At 38.0% G+C, this 18,624-nt stretch overlaps 1 protein-coding gene across 1 annotated transcript in view; it reads left to right on the top strand.

Moving 5' to 3' along the window:
* Window positions 1–18,624, top strand: part of LOC132151773 (P protein-like) — an 89,636-nt gene that overhangs the window by 48,195 nt on the left and 22,817 nt on the right. Inside the window, exons 22-23 of the mRNA XM_059560131.1 lie at window positions 4,267–4,360; window positions 7,614–7,707. Of these exons, the coding sequence (XP_059416114.1) occupies window positions 4,267–4,360; window positions 7,614–7,707 (188 nt within the window). The remainder of the gene's footprint in view (window positions 1–4,266; window positions 4,361–7,613; window positions 7,708–18,624) is intronic.

Raw genomic sequence — 18,624 nt, 5'->3', positions numbered from 1 at the left:
TAAAGGAGCACGTGCTGTGAGCTGATATGATGAACATGGCACCAAACAGACAGAGCTGTGCTGCCAGTCACTCACTGCCAGATGAGCAGAAGGGAGGAATGCAGGGCAGATGAAGAGACAAGTCACTTAGAATTTCAAAAGACTTTTCATTTCCTTCTTCTCCAGCGTTTTCCACAGGTTTGATTTGATCTGTCTATTTTGCATAATTACTTTCACTTCCTTTCTCACCTTGTGTTTAGTAAGGATGGGCAGAACTACATAGTTGTTAGGTTAGTCAACTATTTAGGCAAGGTTTTTAGGTTGTAAGGAGCAACTTGCTGAACACTAGTCCAGTAGTTAAACTAACCATGATTATATAGATATTTATTAGGACGTTTTTACATAAAGATCTCACTGTGTTTGACTTATCAGTTGCTGGATGACATGTTAGCCACTGGGACCTGCAACTCTTGTCCTATTTTGTCTTATTCTTGCTCACTGTCTGTCTCTTTCATTCACTTTGTCAAAAAAGGAGAGATAAACAGGGTGAAATGTACTTGAGCTTGGCATATACCTGTGATGGTAATGGACTGCATTGATTTCCCAGGCCCCATCACTGTATAAATGCAGAAAAAGACTTCTCAGTAGTGCTCTCTCAAAATCTGAAGCTGGAATAAAAATACCATGCAGTTAGACACACACTTCATTAATGCAGAGCACAGAATGGGCCTGTTTCTGACTGTAATAACAACCAAAAATTGCATGTATTCAGTTATTTTAACTTATTTTAACTCCCCACAAGACTTCATAACTAGCTTAACCATCATCAACTACCAGCTTCATTGGAAAGGCCATTTAACTAACCTGAATATACTTGCATGTAAATTCCCACTGGCCTGAGCAGCAAATTTCTGTGGCTAGACATGTAAATTGCTTGAAGTATTGACTCTAAATCACACCATGCATAAAGCAATTTTAAAATGGCTTGCCATGCTTCGGTCCACATGTCAGGCACAGTGTGTTCGGTTTGAGTATTCTATATATTTCCAAACGTCACACAATCACTGACATCCACATGGAGCACTGAATATCTGATCTAAATATATGTCACGATCATTAGATGGAGTGCCCATGAGCTTCAGTAGAGGGCACTCCACTCAGGACCATTCCACCCATCAACCACCAGATGTCACTTGGACACTAGCACCTCTCATACTGTTGCACCACACCTGAACTACATTCCCCATGAGTCACTGCATCACAATCACCCTGCCACACCTGCACCTCATTCATCAGCCAATTTCCTTGCCACACCTGCACCTCATTTACACACACCCATAAAAGCAGCACAGTCACTCTCACTCACTGCGAAGTCTTGTTTAGCCTGTCTAACATTTCCGAGCATTTCTCCCTGTGTTTGTCATTCCCGTGTTTGATCTTTGGACTGATTATCCCTACTCTGATTCTCTGCTGCCTGCCCCGATCTCTGCTTGTTTCTGGTTTCGACTCTGGTTATCCCTGACACACCTGACGCCATTCCTGATTTCTGCCTGTTTGACCATTCTTTAATAAAGCGCTGCATTTGGATCCGAACGTCTCTGGCTCATCATTACAATATCAATACATCTGTCTAGAAGCTGTTTACTTTGGTCCCTGGTCTCATCTGTAAGGGATTATATACATACATATACAGATACATATACATGCCTGCAGTCATGGCCCTGCTCACCATGATTGTCGATCTCCTTTTGTTTCCATGGTTATGTGTTGGGTGTCTTGCCAGTGATTGTTCTGTAATTGCAATAAGTAAACTGGATCAAAGTGCTTGTGGGATTTAATGAAAGTGATCATATAACATGACCATTGTTGACCGTTCTTAACCTGGATAACCTAAGGTTCTGTCTTTGTGGTAAATCTTTAAACCACAATTGATGTTTTATAAAAAAAAAAAAAAAACTGCATGGTGAGAACCAGTATATATAAATCTGACTGACAACAATGAAATTTACATTTAAATGACTGTTTTCCCTTTTTCATGAAAATTAATTTAAAATGTGTTTTAGACCTGTGAATAGAATTTTTCATCCAATCTTCATTGTCATGTGGTACAAACCTTTGCTAGAGTTCTCATGTCTTATTTATGCTTGCGTTCAGTCAACACAAGCAAGTTTGAAAAACGCAGCATGTGATAAGCGTGAAATATGGCAGAGGTACTTCAGCTCAAGTCGAATGGACTTCATTTATGATGTTTTATGGTGCCCTTTTTGAGCTTGACTGTATAAACCATCCATTTTACTTGAATGAATACCTAAAGCCCTCCTGAAGATCTCTTTTTGTTGTTGTTTTGTTTCACAGAAGAAAGAAACAAAGAAACATCCATTCAAACAATAAGTTTAACATGCTGATGTGGTGCCCAGAAAACATTTCAAGTGAAAGTGAAGTGACATTCAGCCAAGTATGGTGACCCATACTCAGAATTTGTGCTCTGCATTTAACCCATCCGAAATGCACACACACAGAGCAGTGAACACACACACACACACTGTGAGCACACATCCGGAGCAGTGGGCAGCCATTTATGCTGCGGCGCCCGGGGAGCAGTTGGGGGTTCGATGCCTTGCTCAAGGGCACCTAAGTCATGGTATTGAAGGTGGAGAGAGAACTGTACATGCACTCCCCCCACCCACAATTCCTGCCGGCCCGGGACTCGAACTCACAACCTTTCGATTGGGAGTCTAACTCTCTAACCATTAGGCCACGACTTCCCTGACCCTTAGCATTGATGAAATGGATGCATTTTCTTGTCTTGTTTCTTATTATTACCTCCATTATTTATTATCATCAATGCTAAAAATAGTTGTGTTGCTTAATAACTTGAAGAAACTGTAAAAACTTTTTTTGATAAATGAACTGCATATATTTAAAATAGACATTATTTTGAACAGTCTTAAAGTCTTTACTGTCACTTTTGATCAATGAAATGCTTGCTTACTGAATCAGTGTTAATTTCTTTCAAAAATCAAACTATCGAATGGTAGTGCATATATCAATATATGATAAATATATTTCCAATTATTAGGATATTTGTTAGGTTATAATCTATTAAATAAGTGTGATAATAGTACGTTTTTGCAAAATAAATCCTTTCAAGGTGACCATGGCTGTGATTACTTTGTGATCAAAAACACGGTTGCTATAGATTATCCCCTCAATATAGTCCTTAATGCTACTCCTACATAAAAGATCAAATGTCCCCATATATTATTTATTACAGAGTAGCTGTTCATGTGTAGACAACATAATGAAAGTTTAATATAATACATATACTAATATTTATGATTACGGAGTTATGATAACAGAAAGCATGTGTGATATCTGTAAAAATGTTTGTGTCAAGTTAGGATTTTCCACACAGATTAAAAATGTGCTATTTGTGCTCCACTGCAAACATAAAACTGCTATTTTCTTGTCAGCACAAGTGTAAGGTTGCTTTGGCTCCTGGTGCCCTCCCATCCACGCTGGCGATGCCACAGCTGAATGAGCTGGATGGAAAATGTAGTAAAGAATGTAATCACAGTTGTGCTGTTTAATTTATTCAAGTTGATTGCATCTGAAGCCGCTGTTAGCTGGGAGGCCAGCGTGTAGCAGGCAAGTGGCTACACACAGAAATCTTTGAGGCAGAAGACATTTTCTGCAAATATGCAATCTTTAAATTATGCTACACTGGTGGGAAGATCGAATGCTTATGTGCCTTGAGAAATGGATGCATGCATATTTGTTGTTGTCGCCACAGGGATCCATTCCCTGCTTCTCACTATTATATTGTCTTGCTAAGCACTGATGGCTATAGCCATTGTGGAGTGTTTTTATCATGTTTATATCCATGTAGATTTCATGCCTGGGCCAAAGCAGTGATGCTTGGATCATACATGCTGTTTCATGAGATTTTCATTTGCTGTTTATTCAAGATCTGTGTTTGTGCAAAAAGAGAGATATATGGAAAATAAATCTAATGGCATCAACTATTGATTTTCTTGTTCTTGACTTGTGGAGCAGTAGAATATGACTCAATCTGCTAATAGGTTGGATGGCTGTCAGGATTTGTGAATAGTACATTCTCTGTGACCCTGACATCCACAATTGCCTGTGAGAATTATGATCAAGGCCTTTTTGCCCTCCCTCTCTGTCTGTCTGTCTCTCTTCCTACCTACCTCATCTACCTATCTATCATCTTATATACACACTACATATGATATATTTATCTGATGTGTTTTTTTCCCCCTACAGATTCCTGTGCTTATTAACCTTAGTCAAGATGCTGATGTCAACCTACCAGTCAAACCTCTCATTTTTGCATTGGCAATGGGAGCTTGCCTTGGGGGTCAGTTACATTTTTGTCTCTCTCTTATATTATTCAGTGTAAGTGTTTTTTGTTTTTCTTTAAACAAACATGTCATTACAGCACACTTGGTTCAAGTGGATTTATGAACTGCAGTGAAAACTATGCCTTTAAAAGACATAATTTGTAGCATTTCATTTGAATTGCAAACCACCTCCTATAGAAGAAAATAAGTAATTGCTTTGCCTAAATGTATCTGTGTAATGTAATATGTAATTAGCAATTCTAACTAGTGATTCAAAAAAGGTCTCTTTCTATTACATTTTGTCAAACATAATAAGCTGTAGTTTTTCAGTGCCACTAACTTCTTCCTCAGTGGCTTTGAAAGCACCACTGTGCACAACAGATCGCTCTACATTTAGGAATGTAGTGTGCTTACAAGGCCATCTGAAAATGCCTCATTGCCTGTTTGGTTCTAAGGACATGGAGAGAGATGTGGCAGACTTTCTGCCTAATCAAAGGAGATGTGTTAGCTCTAGTATTGATCCAGGGAATGCTAAAGCAGGCTTATGGTTTTGTTGTCACGCTGACACCTTTCAAAATGTGAACATTTCATATGAAGACCATTCTTCAACAAGGCCAAACAACACGCTTTAAGAAATACTGTGTCTCTTAGTAAAAGACAAATTGATGGGTGTAAACTGCATTTAGAGTGTTAAATTGTTCAAATGTATAATATATTTAGTCATTAAATTAAAAATGTAATGTTGACGCATGTTTTCTTTTTTAATGTCTCTCTATATAATTACTGTACAATTATGCAATTGATATGCAATGATCGTTTCAAAAAATATATATATTTTGATATTTTTATGATAGAATTCCATTGTTTATGACAAATTTAAATCAAAGACAAAATATAAAAGGCATTTGAAAATAGTAAAAATTATGCAGGAATGGCAAATGACATCTGAAAACAGTTTAAAACAGTCCAGTTACTAAGATAAGGGAACGAGTGTTGTGTTAACACACTATGGGGAAAGTCCGGTTTACTCTGATACTGAAGCCTGATTTGATAAACTTTGTGTAGCTGCATGAACCAACCGCCAAAAGCCTGGAGCTGACTGCTATATACTAAGTCTGCTCTGAGTGCCATTTTGTCAGAATCTTTCAACTAAAGCGACAGTAATCGACTAGCATGCAGCCTTTTAGCATGGCAGCCTACACAAGGCTTATTTCCTTATCTCAGGGATCTGAGATTATGTAAGTAACCTTAGCACTCCCTTTCAAACAGGCTCTCCCGTTGCATTAACACTATATGAGGAACGCACCAATCATGCTGTGCTATAAGTATGTGCAGAACGAAGCCCAAACTCAAGACATTAAGTACTGACTTACAGTCCTTGCAGGTCACCCACTCGCTTGACTGATAATAAAGCCAGAGGTGACAGGGGCCACAAGTTGGCTGATTGAAGCAGCTTAAAGGGAGGGCCCAATGGGCCCCTAAGGACTATAGATAAGTCCCAGGTCAGAACAGTATGAGGGCGAGGCGGATCTCCAAAGCTTCCCTCAGAAACTGAATGACCAGGTCGTTTCTGGCAATTGACTTGTCATCTATGAGAGAGAGATTTGCCATGATAACTGCCACATATACTTTGAGTGTGGAAGGGGTGCACCCCTCGTCCAACAGCTCTTGTAGAAAAGTTATCATGTAAGGCATGTCGCAGGAGGATGGGTCCTTATTCTGTGCTGCACACCAGTCAGAAAAGACTAACATTTAAAGGTGCACTAAGTAGACTTTGCCAAATGATGTTGATATTTGAAAGCACCAAAACAAACATGCCCATACCCTGATAGGACTTCGCCCCTATTTTGATAACTCCACCCCACACGTACATACACATCCCTTAAAGCGATCATAGCAAAATCTGCTATGCATGCCGGCCAAGAGTATTCAAGCAAAAGTCAACACAGATTAGTTGTGTGAAACAAGCAAAATCAATGTAACTGACCTATCAAGAAGAAACAAAGCAACCTTGGCATCTGATTCAAAGGCTTTGCCGCTCCTTGAGTTCTCTCCACCACTGGAAAGCTGCTCCAATATTTATGCATGTCCTACATTTTGCCTGATCATAATCCTTCTTTTTAATATTTTATTTTACTTTTAATCTGCCATCTCTTGCTACCTATATATGATCTGCTAATATTTGACCTGAGGAAGCAGGGTAACCGTGGGAAGGCATACAGGCGAGCACTGTGCCCATCGTGGGCCAGGGCATCTCTCTGCTTCAGAAAATAAATTGGGCAGTGAAAGTTGTCTTCTGACGTGTATCTGACGTATAGGAGGTCCACCTCTGCCCTCCCGAAGACAGACCAGATAATTTGAATAGTTTGGGGATGTAGTCTCCATTCTCCTGGAGCTACATTGCCCCTGGACAGCTTGTCTGCTCCTATGGTTTAGTCTGCCCAGCACATGAACTGCTCTCAGGAGCTTTCCCTGATCCCATAAAAGGAGGTGTCAAGCCAATCTGTAGAGGGAGCATGACCTGAGACAGCCTTGGCAATTTATAAAGACTACCACCTTTATAAATTGCCTTGGACCAGGATGTGGTGCCCCTTTAAGGGTGGCAGAAAGGTTTTTAGCATTTAAAGGCAGTTGATGTGTATGTGTTGCTCCAGGTTTGACCAGGAGCCAAATGCCTGCCTGCTTTTATTTAGAGCTCCCCAAACCAAGTTAGAGGTTCTGTCGTGACCACCTTCCTTTTGGAGGTCAATCCCAATGGGAAGCCTGATTGAAATAGGTGAGGAGTTTTCCAAGGGGCCTCAGCTCTGATGCAGTGGTGGGTTACCCTGGGATGAAAATGCCCTAGACACCAAGCGTGGGACAGGACATGGGCTTTGAGCAAATACAGGAGGGGTTGCATTTGAAGCAGGCTCAGACGAATCACAGAGGAAGCAGACAACATGAGGCTGAGCATCTACTGAAAAGCCCTGAGGTGTTGCGAAGTCCCCAGTTTGAATCAGGGAGCATTCCAGTGTAATCCATGCCTGCATCTGTGCAGAATTGGTAACTGTCCCCAGGAAGACTACTATCTGGCTGGGAGACGAAGAGCTCTTGGTTAAATTTCAGACTCTAGTGATTGGATAGAGTATATATATACAGATTATATAGGAAAATTCACTAGGCAAACATTCCTTTTTTTCATTAAAAATAAATGAATGTCTAAGTTTATACAGGCTATCAAAGTTATCCAAGATAATCATTCTTTTTTCATCTTCTCTTTCTATTCAAAAGGAAATGGGACACTGATTGGAGCATCTGCAAATGTGGTGTGTGCTGGAATTGCTGAACAGCATGGCTATGGATTTTCCTTCATGGAGTTCTTCAGGTATTTGTGTTGGGCACAAATTTTTTGTTACAAAATAGAGATTCTTTTGGGACCAGCTGTGAAGTTGAGCTCAAATTCCATGCACATTTTCTGCTGTTTTGGTGTCTTTTCTGTAAAAACATTTAAAGAGACATGCTTAAACTCATGCCATTATTTTTATGCATTTTTGGTAACACTACAATAAGGTTCCTTTTGTTAACATTAGTTAAACTACATTACATATAGTAACATGAACTAACAATGAAAGAATAATTAAAAAACATTTATTAATCTTAGTTCATTTTAACATTTACTACTATGCTAACATGAATGAATCAATGAACAGTTATATTTTTATTCATTAACTTAAATGAAGTCTAATAAATACTGTAACACATAAAATGCTCATTGTTAGTGCTCAATGATAATTGTTCATTTTGCTACTTTTTTTTTTTTTTACTACCGTTAAGTAAAGGGACCTTATTTTAAAGTGAATTTTTAATGCTAGTCTTTAATTTTTTTATAGTCTAGTCTATTATATGATAGGTTACTTGATAATTTGGTTAGGTGGTCTCTTACTAAGTGAGCAGTTCTTACTAAAAGTACTGTGAAGTTTAGGCAAATAGTCTAGTGACATAGAACTGCGCGTGTTTCTCAATACAAAGTACGCACATTTCAGCGGTGGAAATGCTGCTTTAGGTAGTCTGTTTCAGGGTATACTCTGATACACTTTTTAGCAATCTGCTTCTTCCGGTCATGTTCTCCTTTCTCTTCACATTATAAAATATACCATTTAAAGGTTGAGCAACATTGCAATCAAATAGATAATTGCTTAACCAGCAGTTACAATCAAAATGCCACACAACTCATGCTTAATACATACAGTACTGTGCAAAAGTCTTAGGCCAATAGTATTGTCACCAACAAAAAATGCTTTAAAGTCAGTTATTTCTATCTTTTGCTGTAGTGTGTCAGTAGTAAATATCAGTTTAAATTTCACTGGCTGCTGTCAGACTCCTTGTGCAAACAAAAATATCACTGGATTATTACATTTAATGGCAAAAATAATGTTTGGAAATGTAAACTGATATTTCCTACTGACACACTACAACAAAACATTGAAATAACTGACTTAAAAGCATTTTTTGTTGGTGAAAATAGTAGTGGCCCAAGACTTTTGCACAGTACTGTATATAAAAATGTTATGTCATATAACGTCCTGTATGTCTGTCCTCTGTATTTATATAAAATTTTTGGTTGTAAACACATTCGTCTTTGCATGCTCCTTGTAAAGTCAATGTAAATTGATCATGTACATCATGTCCCAAAAATATCCCTAAGTGTGTCTCTTTTTAAGACGTGACAGGCCTAGTTTTAGAGAGACTCTTAAAACAGCTTGATTTCAAGCACTCTCTAGTGTATCAACAAATACATCTGAATGTGGAAAAGGAGCTGCTCACTGATTACCTCTTGGTGAGAGGCTTGCAGAGATATTCACTGTCTCTTTTGATTCGGTTCTTCTTACTTGTCACCACCTGCTCGATGGAAGTGCTTTCCATGCAAATACAGATGCATGCAGATATCTGGCTTTCTCCCAGTTGGTGGGTGTTGGTGGTCAATGGTGAAAAAGAGGAAGCTGAATGCACATCTGATTGGACTGTGAAATGATCTCAGTGGGAGACAGTGGGGTCTTTCAAACTCAGTATATAAAATCCGAAAAGGAAGTTCAAACATGCCTAGCATAGAGCCAGACGTGAAGGTACTTCACACTTTCACTATTACCTTTAAAATATATTACCATATATTTCAGATGAAACACTTGGGGTTCAATGGGTATCAATTAGATATCCCGAATGAACAATTATCAATAATTTTAGGGCATTTTGTTAAAGTGATAACTTTAATGAATTAACATTAGTCACTGTATAATGAACCAGCATGAATTAAATAAGGAATTATTTAACGACAGGCCATTGAAAATAATGTACACCTGAATGCACACCCTTATAATTCAACGTACTGGAGTCAATTATTCTGCTTATAGTACGTTTACCACACCTCAAATATTGTTCAGATGCTGTATTTAAAGCCATTAATCAGGTTTTTGTCCTTAAAAAGCTCTTGTGAGTAGGATTAATTTCTTAGGCATGTCATCCAACATCTCCGTTGCTAATTACAAAACATAATTTAAATACTAGCAACAGAGGCTTGCGCCATTGATAGTAGACTAATAATGCAGTTAATAATGAAGTTATTAGACAGAGAGAGAGAGAGAGAGAGAGAGAGAGAGAGAGAGAGAGAGAGAGAGATTAAGCTTGTGTGAATTAACTGAGTTTGTGCGTCTCTCAAAAGTGATCGGCAGCACCGTTTCTACCAATAGCGAAGCTATAGGTTCATCATCTTCAAGGACAGGGCCGTTATTAGTGAGAATTGACATAGCTTTTAAGCTGCTAAACTATTTTACTGATTAAATCGTCAGAGCAATGCTAAAAACACGTTTCTGTGCGTGTGTATGTTTACGTGTATCCAAGTGTGTGTCTGTACCATATGAGTGTGCGTCTGTATGGGGGCGAAAATGCGAGAAATAAAGTATGTTTTCCGTACATAATAAAACATAATTGTGGCAAAAACATTGAATAATTTGTCATTTTTATCTTGTTTATTGTATTTATTTGCTAGGCCAGTGTCGTTGTGAGTTTTGGTTATTTTCCTGTAGTTAGCTGTAAGGACGTTTGAATTAATATATTATATAAAATATTATATAAAATTAATTGTATTGTTAGTTCATGATACCTAATAATAACTGAAGCAGGAAACTAATACATTTTACTTTATAGTAAAGTATTACACAAAAAAAAAAATTTAAATAATACAAATATAAAAATATGTAAATAAATAAACATAAATATATAAATTAAATAATAAAATCTAATTTATGTTTATATAATACTGTATATAGAGTATTTTTTATAAATATAATTAATATTTTTATATTTTTCCATGACCTAACAATCCATCTTCATTGACAAGCAGTCACTAACTATTTTGTATAGTTCCTTTACTTGTCTGTCTAAGTGGCCATGGCACCTTTAAACCCTGAAACAGGAGAAATCAATATCATTAGACTGAGTCCAAGGCCCCTCAGCTCAACACAACGAAGGAACGGGAGCTCAGTCTAAACTGCACATCAGACAGGGAGATAAGGCCCATCAATTCAGGCTAAAGTTGGGAGTGAATCCAATCCGTCCTAGTGTTAGCAAGAAACCCACATCCTGCCTCACTCTTCACTTTTAGCTGAACGGCTGCCACTTGCTCTCGATTCTGTTTCAGTAATGAAGTACCTCTGCTAAGCCAAAGACTTGCTCACTGTGTGCACGCATGAAATGTATTCTCGGATTCCCTCCTTCCTTGTTCTAGGGCCCATAGGACTGTCCAGAGGCAGGTAGAGCAGCTGGGTGACTCTGGGCTGAGCCAAATGGGGATGGGCTGGTGGCAGCGGGGTGGGTGAGGGAGGAAGCAATCGCCTGTGGGATTTAATTTTTTTGGCAGTGCTAGGAAAACAAACAGGGTGGCAGCAGATGTTTTAGTAAATGGTCATTCATCATTAACCTCCCTCCTGCCTGATGCTCACAGAGAATTCAAGTCATTCTTCTCAACTGCTGAATATTATCTGAACTACTTCTATACCTCTTCAGAGAGAGTCCCAGAAGTATATAAATTGCAATGTAATCCTGTATTTTGGGGCCTGATTTGTGTGCCTTGTGATGGACAGAACTTTGTGATGAATGGGAAGTCCTTAGCTCAGCCTGTAATTGGCGGATTGGTCGGTTGCTATGAGGATGAAGGGCTGAGACCTTCTCTGACACTCTGGTTAGAAACTAGTGGTGGAACACCACTGAGCTTCATCATAAGTGCTTCACAAAGCAGCCGACGGTGTACAACACTGTTCCTCACCTGATTTGTAAAATAACAAGATCACTTGTGTGGCTGACTCATTTATTTTATCCACAATCTAAGCACGGTATCTAAACCATACAAGCCTTGCACTTTTTTTGGTCTATACTGTATACTTGACGATGGTGAATTTTTAAAACATTGTCTTAAATTTACAATTATTCAGTTTTGAAAAATGCAAGTAGTTCATACATCTGACTAGTTAATAAAAATATCTGGAATACTTACATTGATTGCATGTCATTACTGTACTTTTCAGTGCAAGTTAAAAAGCAACCTCACAGCTTTCTGTAGTGTTCTCTGACAATTAATTTAATCGAAAATTTCTGCTAGCTCTAAAAGTCTTGGTCTGGTCTGTTCAACTGTAAGTGACAGGAAGTCTTGCATTGGTGTCCAGATTTTATTAAACTGAGCATCACACTCTTTTCCTGTCAATCTCATGCCCTTTTCCACTAACCCTAGCCTATCCCAATTGAGGCGATATTGGCTCGTGATGACTTGCTTAGCTTTGCAGCCCTGCCCCTTGACCTCCATATATACTTTTTCTTAGAAAACCATTGCTGACCATTTTCGTTGTGAGGAGGTTAGTCTGAATGACTAAGGCTTTGGGGACATGCTCTTAAAACGGAGCATGTTTACCATACCATGTCAAGTTGCCTATATTGAGCACTTGTTTTTTCTCTCTCCAACATCCATCTTCTGCTGGCATTTTTTGTCTCTGGCCAAGCCCTCTGAGTGAATTGCTGAATTAATGAAGTGACATACGGCAATGTTTCCTGACCAGCTGTAAAACTTTAATGATGCAGAGCTTGTAAATTCATTGTCTACACAGTTACCTCACATTATTGTTGGGCTATATGTCTGACTCTTGACATCTTTACATACAAGTGTCACCTGAGCAGTTCCAAAGAGAAGAACCTAAATACAGAAATGAACTGTAACAGTTTGATTGTATACTTTGTATATTTGCTTGATTTTTTTGAGAATCTCTAATAATTTTAATGGAGGTGTTTTTATTTTACACGAATGAAAAGTAAGAATTTAGTAAAACTTCAGTAAGCATTTTAAGTAGCTGCTCTGGTGCAGAAAATAAATCTAAGATAGATTAAACGATTAGTGGACTAATAACTACTTATTAAAACTGTATTGTTTTATTTCGTACCACAATACCTCGAGAGCCTAGGTTAGTAAATAACATAACATAACATAACATAACATAACATAACATAACATAACATAACATAACATAACATAACATAATATAATATTCGGTGCTTTAGTGCTGTAAAATTTACACACTTCAGCTTTAGTATTATTTTTATTAGTAATAGTAGTATTCTATTTTTCCTTGCATTCTCTTGTTAGGACCTATATGTAGTATTTCATTTAAACAAAGTACTGAAATGTTAGTTTTGATGAAAGGAAAACTTGCCAGTAATGCATGTATTTTATACATAGTATTTGCATCTGAACAGATAAACGCAGATAAACAGTTGATGTAATCAAAGACAACAGAGACAATACTGGCTGATTTACGTGGAAAGGCCCTCATTCTGTTGTTTCCAATAGATGAAGCCCAGCTTTCCTCTACTGCTGATCTCCCATGTCATGTGATGTAATAAGCATTCCCATTTTCAACTGCTGTGTCTCAATACCCTTGTAGCATATGGAATTACATTTGTTTCAATAATACTGAACGAAACTTTATAAAACTGAACGTAACTTTTTCAGATACTATCAAAAATATGTCATTACAAAAGAAGAAAAACACTATGAAAATGAAAAAAATGAACTCAGTCGCACAAATTTAACATGCTCTTCAAATATGCTTCATTCTTTGTTAATGTTTTTCAAAGATTCGTTTTCGCTAATCATGGATTCTAAATTCATTGCCACAGATTTCGCTTACGTTTCGCAGTTTTTCCGTTTCGTTTCGTTTTGACACAAACCTCTCGTGGGGGCGGGTTTAACAGTGATCTACTCTGATTGGATAGTGAGCTTCTGATGGACAGGTGCTCTCTGACCGGGAAGTACAGACGCCACCCAGTGGCGCGCAAAAAAATTCTTTTTCCCAGACAAAGTGAAAGACATTAATTTTAAGCTCATACACAGGTTCTACCCTGTAAAGAAGTGTATACAAAGATTTAAATATGACATTGATCTTACATGCTCTTTTTGTTCGAGTTCTGAAGAAACTGTACACTTATTTTAAGTGGATATTATGTGATGTATGTTTATACCTTTGTATTTTTTTGTTCTCTGCATTAATAAAAATACAAAAAAAACGCTCTCGCTGTGATTTGTATCAATACGTCGTGCCTTGTGTTACTAAATACATAAATAATATTTGGCCTTCGATCGTCTCAGTAAAAATGAGCTCTCAGGAGACATGGAGCGGCATCATCTTCCTTACGCTTGTGTTACTGAAGTAACCAATAACATCGATACAAGTTTTTCATGTTACAGTGTGCAACAGTTTGTTGCAGGTTATTATTGTCATTCAGTAACACAAGCTTACTTCCGGCTGCCTTGAAGGACAAGAGCTCATCTTTACAGACTGAGACGATTGAAGGTCAAATATTATTTACATATTTAGTAATATAAATCACAATCACGAAAGCTTTCCAATATGCGCGCCACTTTCTGGCGCTACTGAGTGGCGCCTGTACTTCCCGGTCAGAGAGCACCTGTCCATCAAAAGCTCACTATCCAATCAGAGTAGATCACTGTTAAGCCCGCCCCCACGAGAGGTTTGTGTCAAAACACCAAACGAAAAACTGCGAACCGTAAGCGAAATCTGTGGCAATGAATTTAGAATCCACAATTAGCGAAAACGAATCTTTGAAAAACATGAACAAAGAATGAAGCCTATTTGAAGAGCATGTTAAATTTGTGCGACTGAGTTCATTTTTTTCGTTTTCATTGTTTTTTTCTTCTTTTGTAAAGGCATATTTTTGATAGTTTCTGAAAAAGTTACGTTCAGTTTTATAAAGTTTCGTTCATTATTATTGAAACAAATGTAATTCCATAGTAGCACAGACAATACCAAACCTGTGCGTGGAGACTTCAGGTATGTAATCTTCATTTGGCACTGACTCAATTACTTGCCCTGTATGGTAAATAAAGAACAATGAGTCCCATTCTGCATAGACCACCACAGACATCCTCTCCTCAAGATGAAATAGCCGTATACAACTGAACACCTAAAGAGAAAATAGAGCAGATCTTTTTCACTGCCTCAGTCAGGATCCTTCTTACTACCTTCTGGCTTTAAAACAATATTGAGTGCATTTTGCAACAACTCAACTGTTAATTTCATTGTTGTATAGTGCATTGTGTAAGGACAGCTTTTCAAGTCTAGTGCAGGGCAGGTTGGGAAATGGAAAGTAAAGATGGCCCCACTTTATATTAAGTGGCCTTAACTATTATGTACTTACATTTAAATTAATTATTTTGTACAGTGCACTTATTGTTTACATACATTTTTACACTGTACTTATATTTAAAAAATACTTGCATGTAATTACATCTGTAGTTAATTTCTGTAATTACATTTATAATTACACTGTTGATCCATCCCTTACACCTTAACCCACCTTTAATCCAACCCATAACACCAAACCTTACCCATATCCCACCTCAATAACAGCAAGTGTTTTGCAATATAATATGAACACAATAAGAATATTGAACTTATGTTTTTATGTAAGTTAAAAAATACGTTTTCTTGAATGTTTTTCTTTAGTTTTCAATCCATGAAAATTTACTTTTGCAACTCTGGAGATTTCGATTTTATTGGAAGCACATATACAAAACCAGGGAATGGTTTATGCATGCAGAATTTTATTATTCATAGTGTGTTACACAGGATTTGGCCAAATCAAATGCTCTCAAATGCTCTGAGACTCTTTTGACAGACCACCATATACTGTAACAAATCATAGTTTGATGATCATAAGAAGTGACTGCATTCTGTCCTTAAGTTTTAAAAGCACAATTCACAATAGCATTTACAATCAGTTCTTTCTTTCTCTTTTTTTTCTCTTGGTAAACCTGTTTGATAAAAATGGACAAGACAAGTATTGCATTGCATATGATCATATGCTAAAAGACACTGTCTATGATCAAATCTCAAGAGATGTTCTTCATACAAAAAGAATGCAATATTAGGCCACTTACTTTGGCTGTGGCCTTAAGACTGCTTTGATTTTACTGAAAGATTCAGTTTCACCAAGATAGGACAGAAATTCTCAACTGTTTCAAGGACCATTTGTAATCCTGGGTTTAGAGATTATAATTGTGTATTTTTTTCTGTAATTGTTGAGAACTGAGCCACTTGATGATTCTTTTACAGAGTCACTCACACTAGAACCACTTTTTTAACCTTTATGTGATAGCTTTTAGACGTAATCATGATCGCTGCCCATTCAGACCTTTAATGATCAAAGTTTCATGCTGTTACCAAGCTGCAATAAGATCCCTTCTCCATGCCAAATTATATCACTCTCCCATTTGTTTGAAGTGTTGTGAGAGTATTGGCCTCGGAGGAATGCTTGTTTGAGATTGGACTACATGCTAATGGATTTCCTCTTTAACATTCATTTAGGAACAAAGAGAAAAGGCTTTTAGACCTCTTAGCCTGCACCCCGACGCCCTCGTCCTCAGAACCACTCAACTCGCACGTGTCAGTGTTTATGAATAGATAAAATGAAACGGGACAAATTTAATCTTGACAATCTATGTATCATTATAAAATCTAAACCTCAAGCATCGACGACAGATTGCTGTTTTTCGATGGAAAGCTTATAAAGACTGTATTTGCTACATTTGTGTAAGCAGTAACTTACACATAAAAAACATGAACAAAGGAAACGCTGTACATACCAGATCCGTCATAATAACGAGTCATAAACACATCCACTGCTGTAAATCCCGGTTTAGTTATGAAGGTAAGGGTCCACTGAACGACATCTCATGAAGCACGTTTAGTCCAACGAAGCAATAACGTTGTAATATGGATCATAATTCCTTTGTTTACATTTCATTTCTTCAGCGACAGAACTGTTTGCGTCCGTTATGGAATAACTCACGGTCGGAAACTGCGTCTTGGTAGTAAAAACATGGCATGGTTTTGCAGCGTACAGTGTCACAAACAGAATGAGGCGATCCACCGGAAAAAAGAATGAATGAAAAATAGGCGGAAGATAGTTTATTTGAATTTGGCGCTCCCTCGTGACGCGCTCTGACGCACCTGTCAGCTGATGGAGGCGGAACTTACAGCGATCGCATTTCCTTTGTTTGTTTTATTTTTAAACAGTTTTTATATATGTGAGAGTGTGTTTTATGTTGAATGTGAATGTATCTGCATGATTACCATCTGTTTGAGTGCAAATCAGCCCAAATCAGCACGCTATTACTGAATGATCACGGCTATCAAAGTGAACGCGTCTATATGAATAGAGAGAGTGGATTATTTACTTTGGCACATTTGTGTTATTACCATCTGTATTAGTGGCCATCAGCACTTATTTGCATCGTAATTAGCCTTTCGCAGAGCCCCGCCCCCCTTAGTTACTGTTGCTACTTCCGACAAACAAATGGTCAAACACGACCAGCGCGACAGATTGCCATGACGGGAAGAGGTATACCCGTGCGTGTCAGTGACCTATACCTCCGCAATATCCTCCAGATCGAGGCAAAAGGGGTTACAGTATGCCGTGGAGCTAAAAAAAGCGAAATCTAAGAAACACCATGACCTGTACCTCAAATGCAACCAGCACAGCCTTGTGTACCAGTCATGCTCTTGCACTGCCGGGAAAGTTCTCTTTCATATGTTATGGTCTATTATTGTCTATTGCGAGTAGCTATTTTTATTATTATCTTGGTGAGTAAAGGTTTTAAAAATGATCACTAAATACTAATTGAGTCTTAAATGCATAATGTAGACATATAGACGGTTTCATCGGGCGCACGCGCCTGGACCTAAGTTAACTTCCGGTCTGTGTTGTGTATATCGGTCTGGCTGCGGTGTCTTCTACAAACGCAGTTAAAGTCAATGTGATGAGTAGACTGAAGTTGGGGTCAGGTGGTTGTGCTGCGGGATGTGTTTCCCATACATTTATTTATTTTTGGAGACTCGCCACAATTTTAAAACTGATCGATTTTCAAAAACGCTTCGTTGAATAAACATGAGTAACGTTATGTACTGCACGTTTAATAATAATAATTCCTTACATTTATATGTTTAAATATCAAAACGAGGCACAGGTGTTTTTATATCGCTGTATTTCTGAAGGAAGACTTGCATGTTATATATCTGCTAAAGCAGCGTGTGAGCGTACCAGCTCTGCTTTGTTTACAGCTGTTACTGGGGAAACCTCTATTTCTCGCCCTTTATGTCTATGCTTTAAAACATCTCCTGCTGACAAAGAATGAATTAGCATTTTCATTAAGTCCACGCGGCAAACATATTTTGTTTGTTATCAAAAAATATCTACTCTAGAGGGACTTGGCTGTTGTTATTGATTCTATTTGGAAGTCTACCGGAAGTTAAGTTAGGTCCACAAAAGCGCGCATGCAAAGTAACGTTTGTTTATGTTGTTGCCGTTGAAACCGTCTACAGGCTAGCCTTTATAGGCTAATGTTGGCATTATTCTTTTATTAAATTTCAGCTGCTATGGCGAAGCAAATAAGGCAGATCTTAAATGCTTAAATGCTTTTAAAAAGCTGTCAATCAAAATGTACTTGTCTGATTCAGGCCGAAATCTGTCGGGCTCGGGTCCTGTCGGGCGTAACTTTTAAGGCCCGATTACAGCTCTATTCTAGTGTCCGATTTACAAACACTGTGGGCGCACCGCTTCACCATCTTGCTTGGAGTCAATGTTTGTCGGAACTGCCTCACATAGTAACGGTTGCTATGATGTGTGATTGGACAATGGCCATTTTGGGGGAGGGGCCAGCGAAAGGCTAATTCATCGTAAAAGA

This window comes from Carassius carassius, chromosome 10, assembly GCF_963082965.1.
Source record: "Carassius carassius chromosome 10, fCarCar2.1, whole genome shotgun sequence".
Taxonomy (NCBI): Eukaryota; Metazoa; Chordata; class Actinopteri; order Cypriniformes; family Cyprinidae; genus Carassius; species Carassius carassius.
Note: the sequence above shows the minus strand (reverse complement) of the source record. Positions and strands in the feature narration are given on the sequence as shown.